Consider the following 19740-nt stretch of genomic DNA (forward strand, 5'->3'; position numbering starts at 1 on the left):
TAACAACAAAAATCCAAAATTAATTAATATACAAAATGCTTAGCTTTCAAGCATATTGAGGGCAATAAATATTAAACCACAACAGGAATGGCTGGGGGATGTTGTAGTCAAGAGGATAATCTAAATTGTGATGCCAGCATACTTGTGGCAAGACTGTGATTGTATAATGATGAATGCATTTACAGCACTGCAAATTTTTATTTACAGCGACCGTAAATATTATTTCTTTAAATGAAAAATAATACATAACTGACCAAACTAGTGAATAAGTCAGGAGGGCCCCTGCATATTCGACCCCCTGCTTTCTGGTGTTCCATGTTTTTGTCGACTTTCAGTTTAGCCTTTATTCATTACATTCAGTGCTTTTACCACTTTTCTGCCATTTTTGCACAACAGTTGCATAAGGGAAGGGCAACTAGTACCATATTTTAAGGTAAGTATTGTATGTACTGTATATTTATTTTACTTTATCTGTTTTTATATGCCTAGGTGTACTAAGCACTTAATATATGGTAGTATAAACATGTTACAAGGCATTTTCAATGCATTCAATAATGAATAAAAACACTCTTTTCCACCTGCCGGCTATTTTCATTTATCAGACAAGGTCAGGAACCAAAGAACCATACAAACAGGACCCTCCTGTAAAATGCTGAAAGTGCTATACTGTACCTGTCTAAAGCTGTCAAAATAAAATTGTCCGGAGGTAATTCCCCCGCACATATTTGTAAGAGGTAGAGGTCAGCATCCACCATGGAGTTGCAGAAGTGACACTGGATGTATGTCATAGCTTGGCCCTTGATCTGAAGCCCATTACGCACCCACATGCCGCTTAAAATCTCGTAGAATGCAGCCTAAGTAAAGAAACATGAGAAACAAAAAAAATAAGCAGAAAATGGCTGAATATTAATAATATTAGTGGAAATATAACATGTACAGTAAACACTGCCATTATTAATTACTGATGAATACTCTTTCAACTAATATATATATATACTGATTAAGAGCTCTCAAAGCCCTGAGAATGGTACAGCCTCTTCTCACTTAACACTGCAGTTCCGTTCCTAAGACCACGTCAGTAAACGAATTCATTGCTAAGCAAGGAGCATACTATAATGGTAGTGGGTTAGTGTCAACCATCTTTGATATTGTTTTAATGTCACCTTTGCACCATTTATAACATTTTTAAATGTTTATACAGTAGTGTACTGTATATTATAATAAACAGAATAGCAGAAATCAGCTCTAATATACATTATTTAGGTATGCATACTGGTCAGAGAGTACATCGTAAGTCCGAGTCGTCGGTAAACAAGTATGCCGCTAAGTGAGGCGAAGCTGTATTAATATTTAGCAAGACACCCCGTAACAGTCTACCAAACATTACTTTTCTGAGTTCCTGCACATTGCTTCTGTTAAAGTCAGGCAGTGACTAGGCTATCAATCATGAGACTTGATGTGAGACTGGGTGCAGGGACAATGACTCCCAGAACCATCACTACAGTGACACAAGGTAATGCTTTATTAAATTCCCATTAGTTGACAACATACAATACCATATACATGAAGACATGGTTATTCTACTGAACACTAACATGTAATGTAAATCTTTGGGTTCAACACAAATAATATTGTTTATTTCTTAGATGAAAACTGTGGTCCACACTTCTCTATCTGAAGCCTGGAAGAATTTTTATTTTTTTTACTGAAGTGTTTACTGCAAACTGATTTCTGATTTCTACATCATGTGCTTAAATTTTTAAGTAGCTGCTGATAGCATTTTTCATGACTAACTTCCACTTGGAAAAGGATGCATTATATGATGTTTCAGTCTGCCTTGGTCCATCATCGAGTCCTAAAGTTTCCTCTAAACGGTTATTTAGTTGTGAATTGTTCCAGCCACAGTGTTGTGCCTTATTCTTCTTCACAGAATCTTACCTATAATCTATTCTTCTTCACAAAATCTTACCTGTAATCTATTCTTCACAGAATCTTACCTGTAATCTAAGAGGATGAACCATAATAAGATGCAGCAAGTCCTGAGGAGGTAGAACTTCATCCAGCTGTGCACCTTGTGCCTTCACAGCCTGGCACATGAACACTGAATAATACCGATGTAGTGGAAGGTGAAAAGACACTTGGTATGGGTCCCCCTAGAAAAATAACACCATTAACCAAAATAATGGAGAGATTTTTTTTTCATCACAACTGCCATAACTGGGCCCTACCAGACTTTACAATAGGATAATTTTACAAAGAGCACTTTAGTGACATAAATAACAAAAAAGGCACAATACCGTGACTGGAACGATACACAAATAACCCGCACATAAAAGAGTAAGCTTCTCTCTTTTATGTGCGGGTTATTTGTGTACTTTAGTGACATGTTTGCATGAAAAGACCAACTGTGATCCTGCTGTTTGTAAAAATCATCCTATTGTAACCTCTCTAACCGAGTGATAACAGTGTTACACCAGCTAAATGTTCGGACCATGGTTGGAATCCAGAACAATTCTTCTGTTTATTTACCGACAGTCATTTATTACACTGATACCAATACTTTTATGTGGATATAAGGCATGGGTTTCAAACACTATGGGAAGAAAAAAGGTTAAAGGCAATGATGTCATGTTTGTGCTAGGGACTTGGCCATCCAGCAGGCTTGTGTGAGCATGTTAGATAGGAGTGATTTTTATGATTTGACATTCTGTTGAGAGTGTGAGCAAGACAACGTTTATGAAGGAATTTAGGAAAACTGGTTAGCTGGACTTGGGGTCTGGAAGTGGAAAGTACAGAAGCAAATTTATATTAACTGCATTTTGTCTCTTAACCCCCTAAAACTGTCAATTAAACTGAATGTGAAAATCTGATTAACACATACCAAATCAGAATATGAAAATCTGATTCATATCTCCAAATCAGAATATGAAAATCCGATTCTTCTTTCAACAAACCGATCATATCCCACCAAGGCAGGATGGCCCAAAAAGAAAAACGAAAGTTTCCCATTTTAAATTTAGTAATGTATACAGAAGGGGTTACTTGTCCCTTGCTTTGGTCATTTTAGTCACCTCTTACAACACGCATGGCTTATGGAGGAAGAACTCTGTTCCACTTCCCCATGGAGGCAAGAGAAAATCAACAAGAACTAGCAAGAAAATAAAAGAAAATCAGAGGGGTGTGTATAATATATGCTTGTACATGCATGCGTAGTGTGACCTAAGTGTAAGTAGAAGTAGCAAGACATACCTGAAATCTTGCATGTTTATGAGAAAGAAAAAAGACACCAGCAATCCTACCATAATGTAAAACAATTACAGGCTTTTGTTTTACACTCATTTGGCAGGACGGTAGTACTTCCCTGGGGGGTTGCTGTCTACCATCCTACTACCCAGAGAAAATCTGATTCTTTCTTTCTTCTTTCAACACACCAGCCGTATCCCACCGAGGCGGGGTGGCCCAAAAGGAAAAATGAAAGTTTCTCCTTTTCTTTCTTTCTTTCAACACACTAGCTGTATCCCACCAAGGCGGGGTGGCCCAAAAGGAAAAACGAAAGTTTCTCCTTTTCTTTTCTTTCTTTCAACACACTAGCTGTATCCCACCGAGGCGGGGTGGCCCAAAAGGAAAAACGAAAGTTTCTCCTTTTCTTTTCTTTCTTTCAACACACTAGCTGTATCCCACTGAGGCGGGGTGGCCCAAAAGGAAAAACGAAAGTTTCTCCTTTTACATTTAGTAATATATACAGGAGAAGGGGTTACTAGCCCCTTGCTCCTGGCATTTTAGTCGCCTCCTACAACACGCATGGCTTACAGAGGAAGAATTCTGTTCCACTTCCCCATGGAGGTAAGAGGAAATGAACAAGAACTAGAAAGAAAATAGAAGAAAACCCAAAGGGGTGTGTATATATGTGCTTCTACATGTATGTGTAGTGTGACCTAAGTGTAAGTAGAAGTAGCAAGACGTACCTGAAATCTTGCATGTTTATGAGACAGAAAAAAGGACACCAGCAATCCTACCATCATGTAAAACATTTACAGGCTTCTGTTTTACACTCACTTGGCAGGACGGTAGTACCTCCCTGGGCGGTTGCTGTCTACCAACCTACTACCCAGAGAAAATCTGATTCATACATACCAAATCACAATTTGAAAATCTGATTCATACACACCAAATCACATTGTGAAAATCTGATTCATAAACGCTAGATAACAGGGATATCTTGCTGCTCCTACTTACACTTTGGGTACACTTCACAGACACGCACATGCATATATATATACATACATCTAGGTTTTTCTCCTTTTTCTAAATAGCTCTTGTTCTTCTTTATTTCTTCTATTGTCCATGGGGAAGTGGAAAAGAATCTTTCCTCCGCAAGCCATGCGTGTCGTATGAGGCGACTAAAATGCCGGGAGCAATGGGCTAGTAACCCCTTCTCCTGTAGACATTTACTAAACAAGAGAAGAAGAAAAACTTTATAAAACTGGGATGCTTGAATGTGCGTGGATGTAGTATGGATGACAAGAAACGGATGATTGCTGATGTTATGAATGAAAAGAAGTTGGATGTCCTGGCCCTAAGCGAAACAAAGCTGAAGGGGGTAGGGGAGTTTCGGTGGGGGGAAATAAATGGGATTAAATCTGGAGTATCTGAGAGAGTTAGAGCAAAGGAAGGGGTAGCAGTAATGTTGAATGATCAGTTATGGAAGGAGAAAAGAGAATATGAATGTGTAAATTCAAGAATTATGTGGATTAAAGTAAAGGTTGGATGCGAAAAGTGGGTCATAATAAGCTTGTATGCACCTGGAGAAGAGAGGAATGTAGAGGAGAGAGAGAGATTTTGGGAGATGTAAAGTGAATGTATAGGAGCCTTTGAACCAAGTGAGAGAGTAATTGTGGTAGGGGACCTGAATGCTAAAGTAGGAGAAACTTTTAGAGAAGGTGTGGTAGATAAGTTTGGGGTGCCAGGTGCAAATGAAAATGGGAGCCCTTTGATTGAACTTTGTATAGAAAGGGGTTTAGTTATAGGTAATACATATTTTAAGAAAAAGAGGATAAATAAGTATACAAGATATGATGTAGGGCGAAATGACAGTAGTTTGTTGGATTATGTATTGGTAGACAAAAGACTGTTGAGTAGACTTCAGGATGTACATGTTTATAGAGGGGCCACAGATATATCAGATCACTTTCTAGTTGTAGCTACACTGAGAGTAAAAGGTAGATGGGATACAAGGAGAATAGAAGCATCAGGGAAGAGAGAGGTGAAGGTTTATAAACTAAAGGAGGAGGCATTTAAGGTAAGATATAAACAGCTATTGGAGGATAGATGGGCTAATGAGAGCATAGGCAATGGGGTCGAAGAGGTATGGGGTAGGTTTAAAAATGTAGTGTTGGAGTGTTCAGGAGAAGTTTGTGGTTACAGGAAGGTGGGTGCGGGAGGGAAGAGGAGTGATTGGTGGAATGATGATGTAAAGAGAGTAGTAAGGGAGAAAAAGTTAGCATATGAGAAGTTTTTACAAAGTAGAAGTGATGCAAGGAAGGAAGAGTATATGGAGAAAAAGAGAGAGGTTAAGAGAGTAGTGAAGCAATGTAAAAAGAGAGCAAATGAGAGAGTGGGTGAGATGTTATCAACAAATTTTGTTGAAAATAAGAAAAAGTTTTGGAGTGAGATTAACAAGTTAAGGAAGCCTAGAGAACAAATGGATTTGTCAGTTAAAAATAGGAGAGGAGAATTATTAAATGGAGAATTACAGGTATTGGGAAGATGAAGGGAATATTTAGAGGAATTGTTAAATGTTTATGAAGATAGGGAAGCTGTGATTTCTTGTAGGAGTGAGGAAGAGCCAGTTGTGAGTGTGGGGAAGTTCGTGAGGCAGTAGGTAAAATGAAAGGGGGTAAGGCAGCCAGGATTGATGGGATAAAGATAGAAATGTTAAAAGCAGGTGGGGATATAGTTTTGGAGTGGTTGGTGCAATTATTTAATAAATGTATGGAAGAAGGTAAGGTACCTAGGGATTGGCAGAGAGCATGCATAGTTCCTTTGTATAAAGGCAAAGGGGACAAAAGAGAGTGCAAAAATTATAGAGGGATAAGTCTGTTGAGTATACCTGGTAAAGTGTATGGTAGAGTTATTGTTAGGTAAGACACATACGCAACAGTTAGACAACTTTATTCCGAAACGTTTCGCCTACACAGTAGGCTTCTTCAGTCGAATACAGAAAATAGGCAGGAACAGTAGAGATGTGAAGACGATGTAATCAGTCCATCACCCTTGTAGTCGTAGAATTTGAGGTTGTCAGTCCCTCGGCCTGGAGAAGTTCAGTTCCATAGTCAGGAACTATCTGAAGATCAAGCGACAGTGCGGAGACTTAAATACTGTCGGAAGGAGAGGTGCAGAGTAGTAGTAGTAGTAGTAGTAGTGAGAATGTGACCACTGAGAGGTCATGTCCCTCTCAGATCCAACCCTTCTCACTTGAAAAGCTTGTCCAAGGTGTTTTCTGTACCAAGATGCCATGTGTTGCAGTGTCTGACAAGATGAACATCAAAATGGTATACAATACCGACAGGTTGTTAGGTAAGACACATATGCAACAGTTAGACAACTTTATTCCGAAACGTTTCGCCTACACAGTAGGCTTCTTCAGTCGAATACAGAAAATGGGCAGGAACAGTAGAGATGTGAAGACGATGTAATCAGTCCATCACCCTTGTAGTCGTAGAATTTGAGGTTGTCAGTCCCTCGGCCTGGAGAAGTTCAGTTCCATAGTCAGGAACTATCTGAAGATCAAGCGACAGTGCGGAGACTTAAATACTGTCGGAAGGAGAGGTGCAGAGTAGTAGTAGTAGTAGTAGTAGTGAGAATGTGACCACTGAGAGGTCATGTCCCTCTCAGATCCAACCCTTCTCACTTGAAAAGCTTGTCCAAGGTGTTTTCTGTACCAAGATGCCATGTGTTGCAGTGTCTGACGAGATGAACATCAAAATGGTATACAATACCGACAGGTTGTTAGGTAAGACACATACGCAACAGTTAGACAACTTTATTCCGAAACGTTTCGCCTACACAGTAGGCTTCTTCAGTCGAATACAGAAAATAGGCAGGAACAGTAGAGATGTGAAGACGATGTAATCAGTCCATCACCCTTGTAGTCGTAGAATTTGAGGTTGTCAGTCCCTCGGCCTGGAGAAGTTCAGTTCCATAGTCAGGAACTATCTGAAGATCAAGCGACAGTGCGGAGACTTAAATACTGTCGGAAGGAGAGGTGCAGAGTAGTAGTAGTAGTAGTACTAGTGAGAATGTGACCACTGAGAGGTCATGTCCCTCTCAGATCCAACCCTTCTCACTTGAAAAGCTTGTCCAAGGTGTTTTCTGTACCAAGATGCCATGTGTTGCAGTGTCTGACAAGATGAACATCAAAATGGTATACAATACCGACAGGTTGTTAGGTAAGACACATACGCAACAGTTAGACAACTTTATTCCGAAACGTTTCGCCTACACAGTAGGCTTCTTCAGTCGAATACAGAAAATAGGCAGGAACAGTAGAGATGTGAAGACGATGTAATCAGTCCATCACCCTTGTAGTCGTAGAATTTGAGGTTGTCAGTCCCTCGGCCTGGAGAAGTTCAGTTCCATAGTCAGGAACTATCTGAAGATCAAGCGACAGTGCGGAGACTTAAATACTGTCGGAAGGAGAGGTGCAGAGTAGTAGTAGTAGTAGTAGTAGTGAGAATGTGACCACTGAGAGGTCATGTCCCTCTCAGATCCAACCCTTCTCACTTGAAAAGCTTGTCCAAGGTGTTTTCTGTACCAAGATGCCATGTGTTGCAGTGTCTGACGAGATGAACATCAAAATGGTATACAATACCGACAGGTTGTTAGGTAAGACACATACGCAACAGTTAGACAACTTTATTCCGAAACGTTTCGCCTACACAGTAGGCTTCTTCAGTCGAATACAGAAAATAGGCAGGAACAGTAGAGATGTGAAGACGATGTAATCAGTCCATCACCCCTGTAGTCGTAGAATTTGAGGTTGTCAGTCCCTCGGCCTGGAGAAGTTCAGTTCCATAGTCAGGAACTATCTGAAGATCAAGCGACAGTGCGGAGACTTAAATACTGTCGGAAGGAGAGGTGCAGAGTAGTAGTAGTAGTAGTAGTAGTGGTGAGAATGTGACCACTGAGAGGTCATGTCCCTCTCAGATCCAACCCTTCTCACTTGAAAAGCTTGTCCAAGGTGTTTTCTGTACCAAGATGCCATGTGTTGCAGTGTCTGACGAGATGAACATCAAAATGGTATACAATACCGACAGGTTGTTAGGTAAGACACAGATAGTTTCTGACTATGGAACTGAACTTCTCCAGGCCGAGGGACTGACAACCTCAAATTCTACGACTACAAGGGTGATGGACTGATTACATCGTCTTCACATCTCTACTGTTCCTGCCTATTTTCTGTATTCGACTGAAGAAGCCTACTGTGTAGGCGAAACGTTTCGGAATAAAGTTGTCTAACTGTTGCGTATGTGTCTTACCTAACAACCTGTCGGTATTGTATACCATTTTGATGTTCATCTCGTCAGACACTGCAACACATGGCATCTTGGTACAGAAAACACCTTGGACAAGCTTTTCAAGTGAGAAGGGTTGGATCTGAGAGGGACATGACCTCTCAGTGGTCACATTCTCACTACTACTACTACTACTACTACTCTGCACCTCTCCTTCCGACAGTATTTAAGTCTCCGCACTGTCGCTTGATCTTCAGATAGTTCCTGACTATGGAACTGAACTTCTCCAGGCCGAGGGACTGACAACCTCAAATTCTACGACTACAAGGGTGATGGACTGATTACATCGTCTTCACATCTCTACTGTTCCTGCCTATTTTCTGTATTCGACTGAAGAAGCCTACTGTGTAGGCGAAACGTTTCGGAATAAAGTTGTCTAACTGTTGCATATGTGTCTTACCTAACAACCTGTCGGTATTGTATACCATTTTGATGTTCATCTTGTCAGACACTGCAACACATGGCATCTTGGTACAGAAAACACCTTGGACAAGCTTTTCAAGTGAGAAGGGTTGGATCTGAGAGGGACATGACCTCTCAGTGGTCACATTCTCACTACTACTACTACTACTACTACTCTGCACCTCTCCTTCCGACAGTATTTAAGTCTCCGCACTGTCGCTTGATCTTCAGATAGTTCCTGACTATGGAACTGAACTTCTCCAGGCCGAGGGACTGACAACCTCAAATTCTACGACTACAAGGGTGATGGACTGATTACATCGTCTTCACATCTCTACTGTTCCTGCCTATTTTCTGTATTCGACTGAAGAAGCCTACTGTGTAGGCGAAACGTTTCGGAATAAAGTTGTCTAACTGTTGCGTATGTGTCTTACCTAACAACCTGTCGGTATTGTATACCATTTTGATGTTCATGGTAGAGTTATTATTGAAAGAATTAAGAGTAAGATGGAGAATAGGATAGCAGATGAACAAGGAGGCTTTAGGAGAGGTAGGGGGTGGGTGGACCAGGTGTTTACAGTGAAACACATAAGTGAACAGTATTTAGATAAGGCTAAAGAGGTCTTTGTGGCATTTATGGATTTGGAAAAGGCGTATGACAGGGTGGATAGGGAGGCAATGTGGCAGATGTTGCAGGTGTATGGTGTAGGAGGTAGGTTACTGAAAGCAGTGAAGAGTTTTTATGAGGATAGCGAGGCTCAAGTTAGAGTATGTAGGAAAGAGGGAAATTATTTCCCAGTAAAAGTAGGCCTTAGACAAGGATGTGTGATGTCACCGTGGTTGTTTAATATATTTATAGATGGGGTTGTAAGAGAAGTAAATGCGAGGGTCTTGGCAAGAGGTGTGGGGTTAAAAGATAAAGAATCACACAAAGTGGGAGTTGTCACAGTTGCTCTTTGCTGATGACACTGTGCTCTTGGGAGATTCTGAAGAGAAGTTGCAGAGATTGGTGGATGAATTTGGTAGGGTGTGCAAAAGAAGAAAATTAAAAGTGAATACAGGAAAGAGTAAGGTTATGAGGATAACAAAAAGATTAGGTGATGAAAGATTGGATATCAGATTGGAGGGAGAGAGTATGGAGGAGAATGTATTCAGATATTTGGGAGTGGACGTGTCAGCAGATGGGTCTATGAAAGATGAGGTGAATCATAGAATTGATGAGCGGAAAAGGGTGAGTGGTGCACTTAGGAGTCTGTGGAGACAAAGAACTTTGTCCTTGGAGGCAAAGAGGGGAATGTATGAGAGTATAGTTTTACCAACGCTCTTATATGGGTGTGAAGCATGGGTGATGAATGTTGCAACGAGGAGAAGGCTGGAGGCAGTGGAGATGTCATGTCTGAGGGCAATGTGTGGTGTGAATATAATGCAGAGAATTCGTAGTTTGGAAGTTAGGAGGAGGTGCGGGATTACCAAAACTGTTGTCCAGAGGGCTGAGGAAGGGTTGTTGAGGTGGTTCGGACATGTGGAGAGAATGGAGCGAAACAGAATGACTTCAAGAGTGTATCAGTCTGTAGTGGAAGGAAGGCGGGGTAGGGGTCGGCCTAGGAAAGGTTGGAGGGAGGGGGTAAAGGAGGTTTTGTGTGCAAGGGGCTTGGACTTCCAGCAGGCATGCGTGAGCGTGTTTGATAGGAGTGAATGGAGACAAATGGTTTTTAATACTTGACGTGCTGTTGGAGTGTGAGCAAAGTAACATTTATGAAGGGGTTCAGGGAAACCGGCAGGCCGGACTTGAGTCCTGGAGATGGGAAGTACAGTGCCTGCACTCTGAAGGAGGGGTGTTAATGTTGCAGTTTAAAAACTGTAGTGTAAAGCACCCTTCTAGCAAGACAGTGACGGAGTGAATGATGGTGAAAGTTTTTCTTTTTCGGGGCACCCTGCCTTGGTGGCCACCCTGCCTTGGTGGGCCACCCTGCCTTGGTGGGAATCGGCCAGTGTGATAATAATAATAGTAACATACTAAATCACATCGTAAAAATCTGCTTCATAAATATCAAATCAGAATGTGAAAATCTGATTCATACATGCTAAATCAAAATGTGAAAATCTAATTCATACATACCAAATCAGAATGTGAAAATCCAACAGCAGTAAACCAATTGTTAAGAGCATGAAGACATTCCTTAAGTACTGAGAATGTGTAGTGGCGGGTTTCAGAGTCACGCAGATGAGAGACAAGAGCCCACATGGGGGAGGCAGAGGCTTCTAGTTCTGCACTGAATGCTGCATAATATGTCTGAGGTTCAAATTCAACGTGCTGTGTTAACTCTCGTACATTGACATTCATCCCTGTAAGAAAGGTACCACTTTCATTAATGTTAGGGATGTGCTATTTCTCTAATTACGCAAGATTTCCATTATTTTAGGACACACAGTCGTAAGTGATTGATACAGCCATTTTATTTTTAACACGAGCTGCATGATTTGTATGGGACGATCTGGTCATCCTAAACAAATGGAACTCCAGTAAAAAAAAAAAGGTAACAGTATCTGAATGATTTATTATCAATATAAAACACTGAAAAACTGCAAGGAAATAAATATTTGGAGCTATTATCTTGACATGCGATATCCACATTGTGGTGTGGCATCTGCAAGTTCTCCAAGCAATGGTGAACAAGCATGAGCAGCTATGTACACATGTACCTCCCTGGTAAGAAAAAAATAAACAGTTCTAAACAGTGCATTCAGCAAGTGATGCTAAATATATCAACATGAAGCACTACCGAGTCAGGTGTCACCCTATCAATTTTATTCTGTCTTACCGGACAAACAATATCACTAAGTTACCATTAATGCAGGAGAGAATGAAAACTAGTAAAATATTTAATAGGCCATCAACAACAGGAAATATACTGATTTATCTCCCTTCAAAACAAAGTGGTAGAGAAAACTTAAATGTGGGAAGCTACTGCTAGACACATTTATATGCCAACATTTTGGTATAAATGTTTTTTTTTTTTTTTTTTTTTTTTTTTTTTTCAACAAGTCGGCCGTCTCCCACCGAGGCAGGGTGACCCAAAAAAGAAAGAAAATCCCCAAAAAGAAAATACTCTCATCATCATTCAACACTTTCACCACACTCGCACACTATCACTGTTTTCGCAGAGGTGCTCAGAATACAACAGTCCAGAAGCATAAACATATAAAGATACACAACACATCCCTCCAAACTGCCAATATCCCAAACCCCTCCTTTAAAGTGCAGGCATTGTACTTCCCATTTCCAGGACTCAAGTCCGACTATATGAAAATAACCGGTTTCCCTGAATCCCTTCACTAAATATTACCCTGCTCACACTCCAACAGATCGTCAGGTCCCAAGTACCATTCGTCTCCATTCACTCCTATCTAACACGCTCACGCACGCTTGCTGGAAGTCCAAGCCCCTTACCCACAAAACCTCCTTTACCCCCTCTCTCCAACCCTTTCGAGGACGACCCCTACCCCGCCTTCCTTCCCCTATAGATTTATATGCTTTCCATGTCATTCTACTGTGATCCATTCTCTCTAAATGACCAAACCACCTCAACAACCCCTCTTCTGCCCTCTGACTAATACTTTTATTAACTCCACACCTTCTCCTAATTTCCACACTCCGAATTTTCTGCATAATATTTACACCACACATTGCCCTTAAACAGGACATCTCCGCTGCCTCCAACCGTCTCCTCGCTGCTGCATTTACCACCCAAGCTTCACACCCATATAAGAGTGTTGGTACTACTATACTTTCATACATTCCCTTCTTTGCCTCCATAGATAACGTTTTTTGACTCCACATATACCTCAACGCACCACTCACCTTTTTTCCCTCATCAATTCTATGATTAACTTCATCCTTCATAAATCCATCCGCCGACACGTCAACTCCCAAGTATCTGAAAACATTCACTTCTTCCATACTCCTCCTCCCCAATTTGATATCCAATTTTTCTTTATCTAAATCATTTGACACCCTCATCACCTTACTCTTTTCTATGTTCACTTTCAACTTTCTACCTTTACACACATTCCCAAACTCATCCACTAACCTTTGCAATTTTTCTTTAGAATCTCCCATAAGCACAGTATCATCAGCAAAAAGTAACTGTGTCAATTCCCATTTTGAATTTGATTCCCCATAATTTAATCCCACCCCTCTCCCAAACACCCTAGCATTTACTTCCTTTACAACCCCATCTATAAATATATTAAACAACCATGGTGACATTACACATCCCTGTCTAAGACCTACTTTTACCGGGAAGTAGTCTCCCTCTCTTCTACACACCCTAACCTGAGCCTCACTATCCTCATAAAAACTCTTTACAGCATTTAATAACTTACCACCTATTCCATATACTTGCAACATCTGCCACATTGCTCCTCTATCCACTCTATCATATGCCTTTTCTAAATCCATAAATGCAATAAAAACTTCCCTATCTTTATCTAAATACTGTTCACATATATGCTTCAATGTAAACACCTGATCTACACATCCCCTACCCACTCTAAAACCTCCTTGCTCATCCGCAATCCTACATTCTGTCTTACCTCTAATTCTTTCAATTATAACCCTACCGTACACTTTTCCTGGTATACTCAGTAAGCTTATTCCTCTATAATTTTTACAGTCTCTTTTGTCCCCTTTCCCTTTATATAAAGGGACTATACATGCTCTCTGCCAATCCCTAGGTACCTTCCCCTCTTTCATACATTTATTAAACAAAAGTACCAACCACTCCAACACTATATCCCCCCCTGCTTTTAACATTTCTGTCATGATCCCATCAGTTCCAGCTGCTTTACCCCCTTTCATTTTACGTAATGCCTCACGTACCTCCCCCACACTTACATTCTGCTCTTCTTCACTCCTAAAAGATGGTATACCTCCCTGACCAGTGCATGAAATTACTGCCTCTGTTTCTTCCTTAACATTTAAAAGTTCCTCAAAATATTCTCGCCATCTACCCAATACCTCCATCTCCCCATCTACTAACTCCCCTACTCTGTTTTTAACTGACAAATCCATATTTTCCCTAGGCTTTCTTAACTTGTTTAACTCACTCCAAAATTTTTTCTTATTTTCATTAAAATTTCTTGACAGTGCCTCTCCCACTCTATCATCTGCTCTCCTTTTGCACTCTCTCACCACTCTCTTTACCTTTCTTTTACTCTCCATATACTCTGCTCTTCTTATAACACTTCTGCTTTGTAAAAACCTCTCATAAGCTACCTTTTTCTCTTTTATCACACCCTTTACTTCATCATTCCACCAATCACTCCTCTTTCCTCCTGCCCCCACCCTCCTATAACCACAAACTTCTGCCCCACATTCTAATACTGCATTTTTAAAACTATAAATGTCACTGTTCAAATAAACTATGGCATTTACTTTGATCTTCTATCCTCAAATAAAACTGACAAATTATCTGTTATTTTAATTAACTTACCTTGAAACATCGACAAAAAAGAGAACCATTCTTGAATGAGTCTCGGGTCGCTCATAAACTTAACAGCAATTGGCTTGTGTGATAGAACATTATTAAGGTCAGACACCAATGGCCAGTAACAATGATTCTTCATAACATGGTCAGCACAGTTCACAACCCTGTGAGAATTCCGCAGCTTATCTGTGTGAGAAGAACCAAGCTATAATAAACAGAGAGATACTTATGAATACTATTCTTTAATATTAAAACACAGTGTATGAAAAAAAGAGGTAACACTGACAGTGTCAGCAGTAGCTGGCAGTTGTCACAGATGGGCAGCTGCTCAAAAATAATAGCAAGGTGCTGCTTAAGAATTTACCAATAAATACAAGCCATTAAGAAAAAAAACACAGGTGCAGAGCAAGCTCTTGTCGTGACAATGTTTTCTCTACGTAGAGAACAGATGCTCTACATCCGTGTCTTTTCTTCATTACTGTTGGCAGTATGCCTGTGTATCCAAGCACAAACTATGCTGTCTCCAAATATTCTCCTGGGAAACAATTATATCATTTGTATTTGGAGACAAAGGAAGGGGTACCATTTACTTTAATAGCATGATTGGTTATAAATACACTTTATATAATCAGCTCATTGCCCAGGAAAATAAGAAGCTCTACACACAAATCAATCAAATGAAATGACCGACAATTCTAACTCAAATGATCATAATATATCACTGATACAACGTCAATATTTTGTATCAACGATTCTAACTGCCAAATGGGTTAGCAGAGATTATGTAATGTCCCTTAAACACCTAAGAGGTGTAAATTTGTGTTGAAAGTGGTGTTTAGCCCAATGAGGAAGTGAGTAAAAAATCTCACTTAATCCAACTTTTTAGAACCAATCACTTAAAAATAATTATTTGATAGGAACAGATAAGAGCTAAAACAATGATTAACTTGAAATTCAGTTTAATACATATATATATAACAAACTGGTTAGTAGTAATGCATAGCAAAGGAAAAACAAACTGGAACACAATAAAACATTACAATTTAAACTAAGAAACAAAACAAATAAGAGGGACTATTCATTACTTTTATGATATATTAAACACTGAAGATGAGACAGCAAAAATAGTTCTGCTCCTGCAACTATAGATAGGTTAACATAAATATAAAATTATACACAGAAGTATGTTCTTCATGAACACTCTTTGGTTCTTAAATATATCAAGCAGATTCCACGCCTCACTAACACTATATATACACAAATAACCCATACATAAGAGAAAGAAACTTATGATGATGTTTCAGTCTGACTTAGACCATTAACTAGTTGATGGTCCAAGTCAGACCAAAACGTGGATTATTTGTGTATTGTTCCAGTAGAGTACAGTGGACCCCCGCATAACGATTACCTCCGAATGTGACCAATTATGTAAGTGTATTTATGTAAGTGCGTTTGTACGTGTATGTTTGGGGGTCTGAAATGGACTAATCTACTTCACAATATTCCTTATGGGAACAAATTCAGTCAGTACTGGCACCTGAACATACTTCTGGAGTGAAAAAATATCGTTAACCGGGGGTCCACTGTATTATCTTTTTATTCTTTAACGCTGTACATCTTTAGCTACAGCCTTTCCTTCTATACCTGTCATGCCTTATTAAATCCTTTCCAAAATATTCAAAATGCTTTCCAAAACATTTAAAATGAAACATAATAAACAACATAGGTATAATGAGAATTTATATTTACCAGGAATATACTGTATATGTAAAGGACACTATTTCACTTTTAATTTTTAGTGCATTTTAATGATCATTTTATATAATACGTCTGGAAGAAACTTACCCAAAGTAAATTACATAAAATTCCTGCAATACAAAATACTGTCATGCTTGACATAAATATTTCCCAGTACAGTGGACCCCCGCATAACGATTACCTCCGAATGCGACCAATTATGTAAGTGTATTTATGTAAGTGCGTTTGTACGTGTATGTTTGGGGGACTGAAATGGACTAATCTACTTCACAATATTCCTTATGGGAATAAATTCGGTCAGTACTGGCACCTGAACATACTTATGGAGTGAAAAAATATCGTTAACCGGGGGTCCACTGTATTGTCATCTGGCACAAGAAACACACAGTCCATAACTGTAATGACAATCATGCTTGACACAAAAATAATATCACCAGTATTATGTGACACATGACACATGCACATTTCATACTTGCAATGATATTCTATCTTGCTTGACACAAAATTCCACTTTTCCAGTATTATCACCTATGACAATGAAACATGCACAGTGCATTCCATATAATGTGTACACATCCTCAGCCTATCAGCAACAAAAATAAAATAAAAACCCTCCCTGTGGCATAATTCGGAATTTCAACATGATTTTGTTGTGGTCACAAAGTGAAAAAAAAAAAATCTATTAAGAACCCATAAAATATTTATGATTCTTTTAATGACTGACAACTGTTATGGAAAAGCCAAAATGAGTGAACATGAACTCTAGTCAAAACGGAAACATGTTCTGAAATGACTTCATCCATATTTGTTGATACTGTACACTCTATTACAATCTTACTTTTAAAGAAGTACAGTATCTTGAATGTTTATTGTCAAATACAGAATGTTTATTGTATAATACTATACACAAACCAAAAACCAAGGGGGGGGGGATGTCAAGGAAGAGATTTGTTTGATTGGAGCAGAACTTAATATTGTCAAAAAGGTTCCAAAACATTTATATACAAAATTTAACTGCGAGGATTTAAAAAAAAACTCACGTATATGGTTATATAATAAGCATTTTCTGGAAAGAAATATTTTGGGTATCACAGGAGCACTGGCCAAAATTCTTTTGAATGTAAAAATTATGTAAAGCTATAGATACTATAATTTCTCCATATACGGCATGCTGAAGTGTCTAGTGGCTGGTCTGGACAAGGTAAACACTTTGGTGGCAATGACTTACGGTATAAGAAATTTCAGAAAAATGCTGAAACAATCCATCAGGGTGAACATATGAAATACAGTTTTTGTGAATCATGAGTATAGATGCCTTACATCACAAGAACAGGAAACTGTCATATGCAAACTGAATACAGTAATACCCCAGTTGTCGTCCTTAATCCGTTCCAGAAAGTTGGCTGAAATCCGATATGGACAAAAACCGAAGTAATATTTCCCATATGAAATAATGTAAATCCAATTAATCCGTTTCAAACACCCAAATGTATTAACTAAAAATACATGTTATAGAGAATACAGAAAACAATAAGAAATAAATAAAAATGACTAATTTTAATGATAAATGAACATTACATACCTTTACTGAAGACTCTTGTTGGAGTATGGAAGGTGAGGAGGGGAGAGGGAGTTGAGGTTATTGTTTGGAAGGGAAATCCCCCTCCATATGGATTTCAGTCTTCAGGTATCAAAGCCCTATCCAGAGTTACTTCCCTTCTTTGTCTTTTACTGGCACTAGGACCAGCTTGAGAGTCACTGCACCCGTCAAACAAAAAATCTGTCCAGAGAGGCCTGTTTCTGGGTCTCGAAGATTAGCCTAAAATGGGACAAGACACTGCCACTGAACATGTTGCAGACACGGCTTGCAACAGTTTTGTTAGGGTGATAATTCTCCGCAAAACTTAGCACCTCACTCCACTTTGCACAAATGTCCTGAATCACTGAAGAAGGCACATTCTCCCCTCTCTATTCCTCCTCCTCTGAAGCAATTTTCCCAGCTGCAAGCTGTTGCTGTTGCAGTTGAAGATCTTGCAGCTCTTCAGTGGTTACCTCTTCCCTGTGGTCCTCCACCAACTCTACAACATCCTGGTCACTCACATCCAACCCCATGGACTTCCCCAAAGACACAGTAGATTCCACAACAGATGTAGGGTCATCAGGGTCAGCCTCAAACCCTTCAAAATCCTTCTCTTGGACACATTCTGGCCACAATTTTCTACAAGTTCTTTCTTGAGTTCGATTGTTTTTCTCACCCTCTTTAACAAAGGGCTGGCACTCTGTACTTTCTATGGCCCCATGGTGGCTTATTTCGTAGTCACAATCAATAAACAAGCACAAAAAATGGATGAATGCGCAAAGTATTGCTAACTCAATGAGAGACAAGAGGCAGACTGAGTCTGGTACAAGTGAGAAGCGGCATCCCAGGTGGGTGGACGTGTCTGATATGGACGATTTTCAAGCGGATGTACGAAACCTGGGGGAAAATTTCGCTGAAAAATGTGCTCGAAATCCAGATTGTATAATTTCCGCACCGGACGAAAACTGGGAGTCCACTGTACAGTAGTCCCCCCATATCCACAGGAGATACGTTCCAAGACCTACTAAGTTGAGAATTAGTACTTTTTCACTGATGGGAAGCACTTCCTGGCTTCTCTTAGGCTTGGAAGAACTACCACCATCACTACCTTTGCTCTTTGGGCCATCATTAAGCAAAATTAAGGTTATTTTCGGACCACGGTAAACCACGGATACCAGACCTACAGATATGAGGGTCCTACTGTACTAGAAAAAGTTTATGACTGGCTTAGAGAATCAATTTTTGAAGGGTTAGAAATAGCACTATTTTCTGACACAATCAGTAGCTATGTACAGAAATAATTTTTATGCTTCTCACACACTATCTTATAGTACACAATGTTTTTTTCCCTGATGATTAGGCCATTAAGTAGGATTCCTTTCATTGTTTTCTGTTCAATCCAAACACTTAATATCTTTTCAGTAGTATTAAGCTGCAATGACCTATTTCTCATTCTTTCCAGTCTGCCACATTGTGGATCACTTATTGCATAAACTCTTATCTTCACCTCATTCTCTCAAGTTGAGCAAATTGTTGATTCACTAGCACCAACCTCATGCAGTCTCTATAACCTGTACACCATCCTTCACCATAACAATCACTTCCAATTTTGTCAAAATAGACAGTCTCTTGCTTAAATTTCAACTTGACACCTTCAGCACCACTAGTGTGTCTTTTAGATGCTATAAATTTTAATGTCCAGAGGCAAGATGCAGTGATGAAAAAATGAAATAAAAGGACAAATAAACACAAGTTAGAGTACAGTGTGGGATACACAGAGAAGGCAACCGACTGCATGGGTGGATGTTTACATTAAGGAGTAATGCTAGTCCTTCTCTTAAGATGATTCCCCTAACTATAAGCACATCAAAGCAGTTTTTTGCACAAGACTGTCATCCTGAACAAAAAATTTAAATGGCAAGATACTGAAAATTTGAGT

General features: G+C 39.5%; 1 protein-coding gene across 3 annotated transcripts in view; it reads right to left on the bottom strand.

Moving 5' to 3' along the window:
- Ubr3 (Ubr3 ubiquitin ligase) overlaps positions 1 to 19740 on the bottom strand; it is a 187638-nt gene that overhangs the window by 31764 nt on the left and 136134 nt on the right. For all 3 annotated transcript variants that reach the window (XM_053800052.2, XM_053800053.2, XM_053800054.2), the window contains 4 exons: positions 14471 to 14650; positions 11095 to 11321; positions 1998 to 2153; positions 673 to 854 (listed from right to left, as the gene is read on the bottom strand). In XM_053800052.2, coding sequence (XP_053656027.1) covers positions 673 to 854; positions 1998 to 2153; positions 11095 to 11321; positions 14471 to 14650 — 745 coding nt within the window. The remainder of the gene's footprint in view (positions 1 to 672; positions 855 to 1997; positions 2154 to 11094; positions 11322 to 14470; positions 14651 to 19740) is intronic.

Source organism: Cherax quadricarinatus, chromosome 91 (genome assembly GCF_038502225.1).
Source record: "Cherax quadricarinatus isolate ZL_2023a chromosome 91, ASM3850222v1, whole genome shotgun sequence".
Classification (NCBI taxonomy): domain Eukaryota; kingdom Metazoa; phylum Arthropoda; class Malacostraca; order Decapoda; family Parastacidae; genus Cherax; species Cherax quadricarinatus.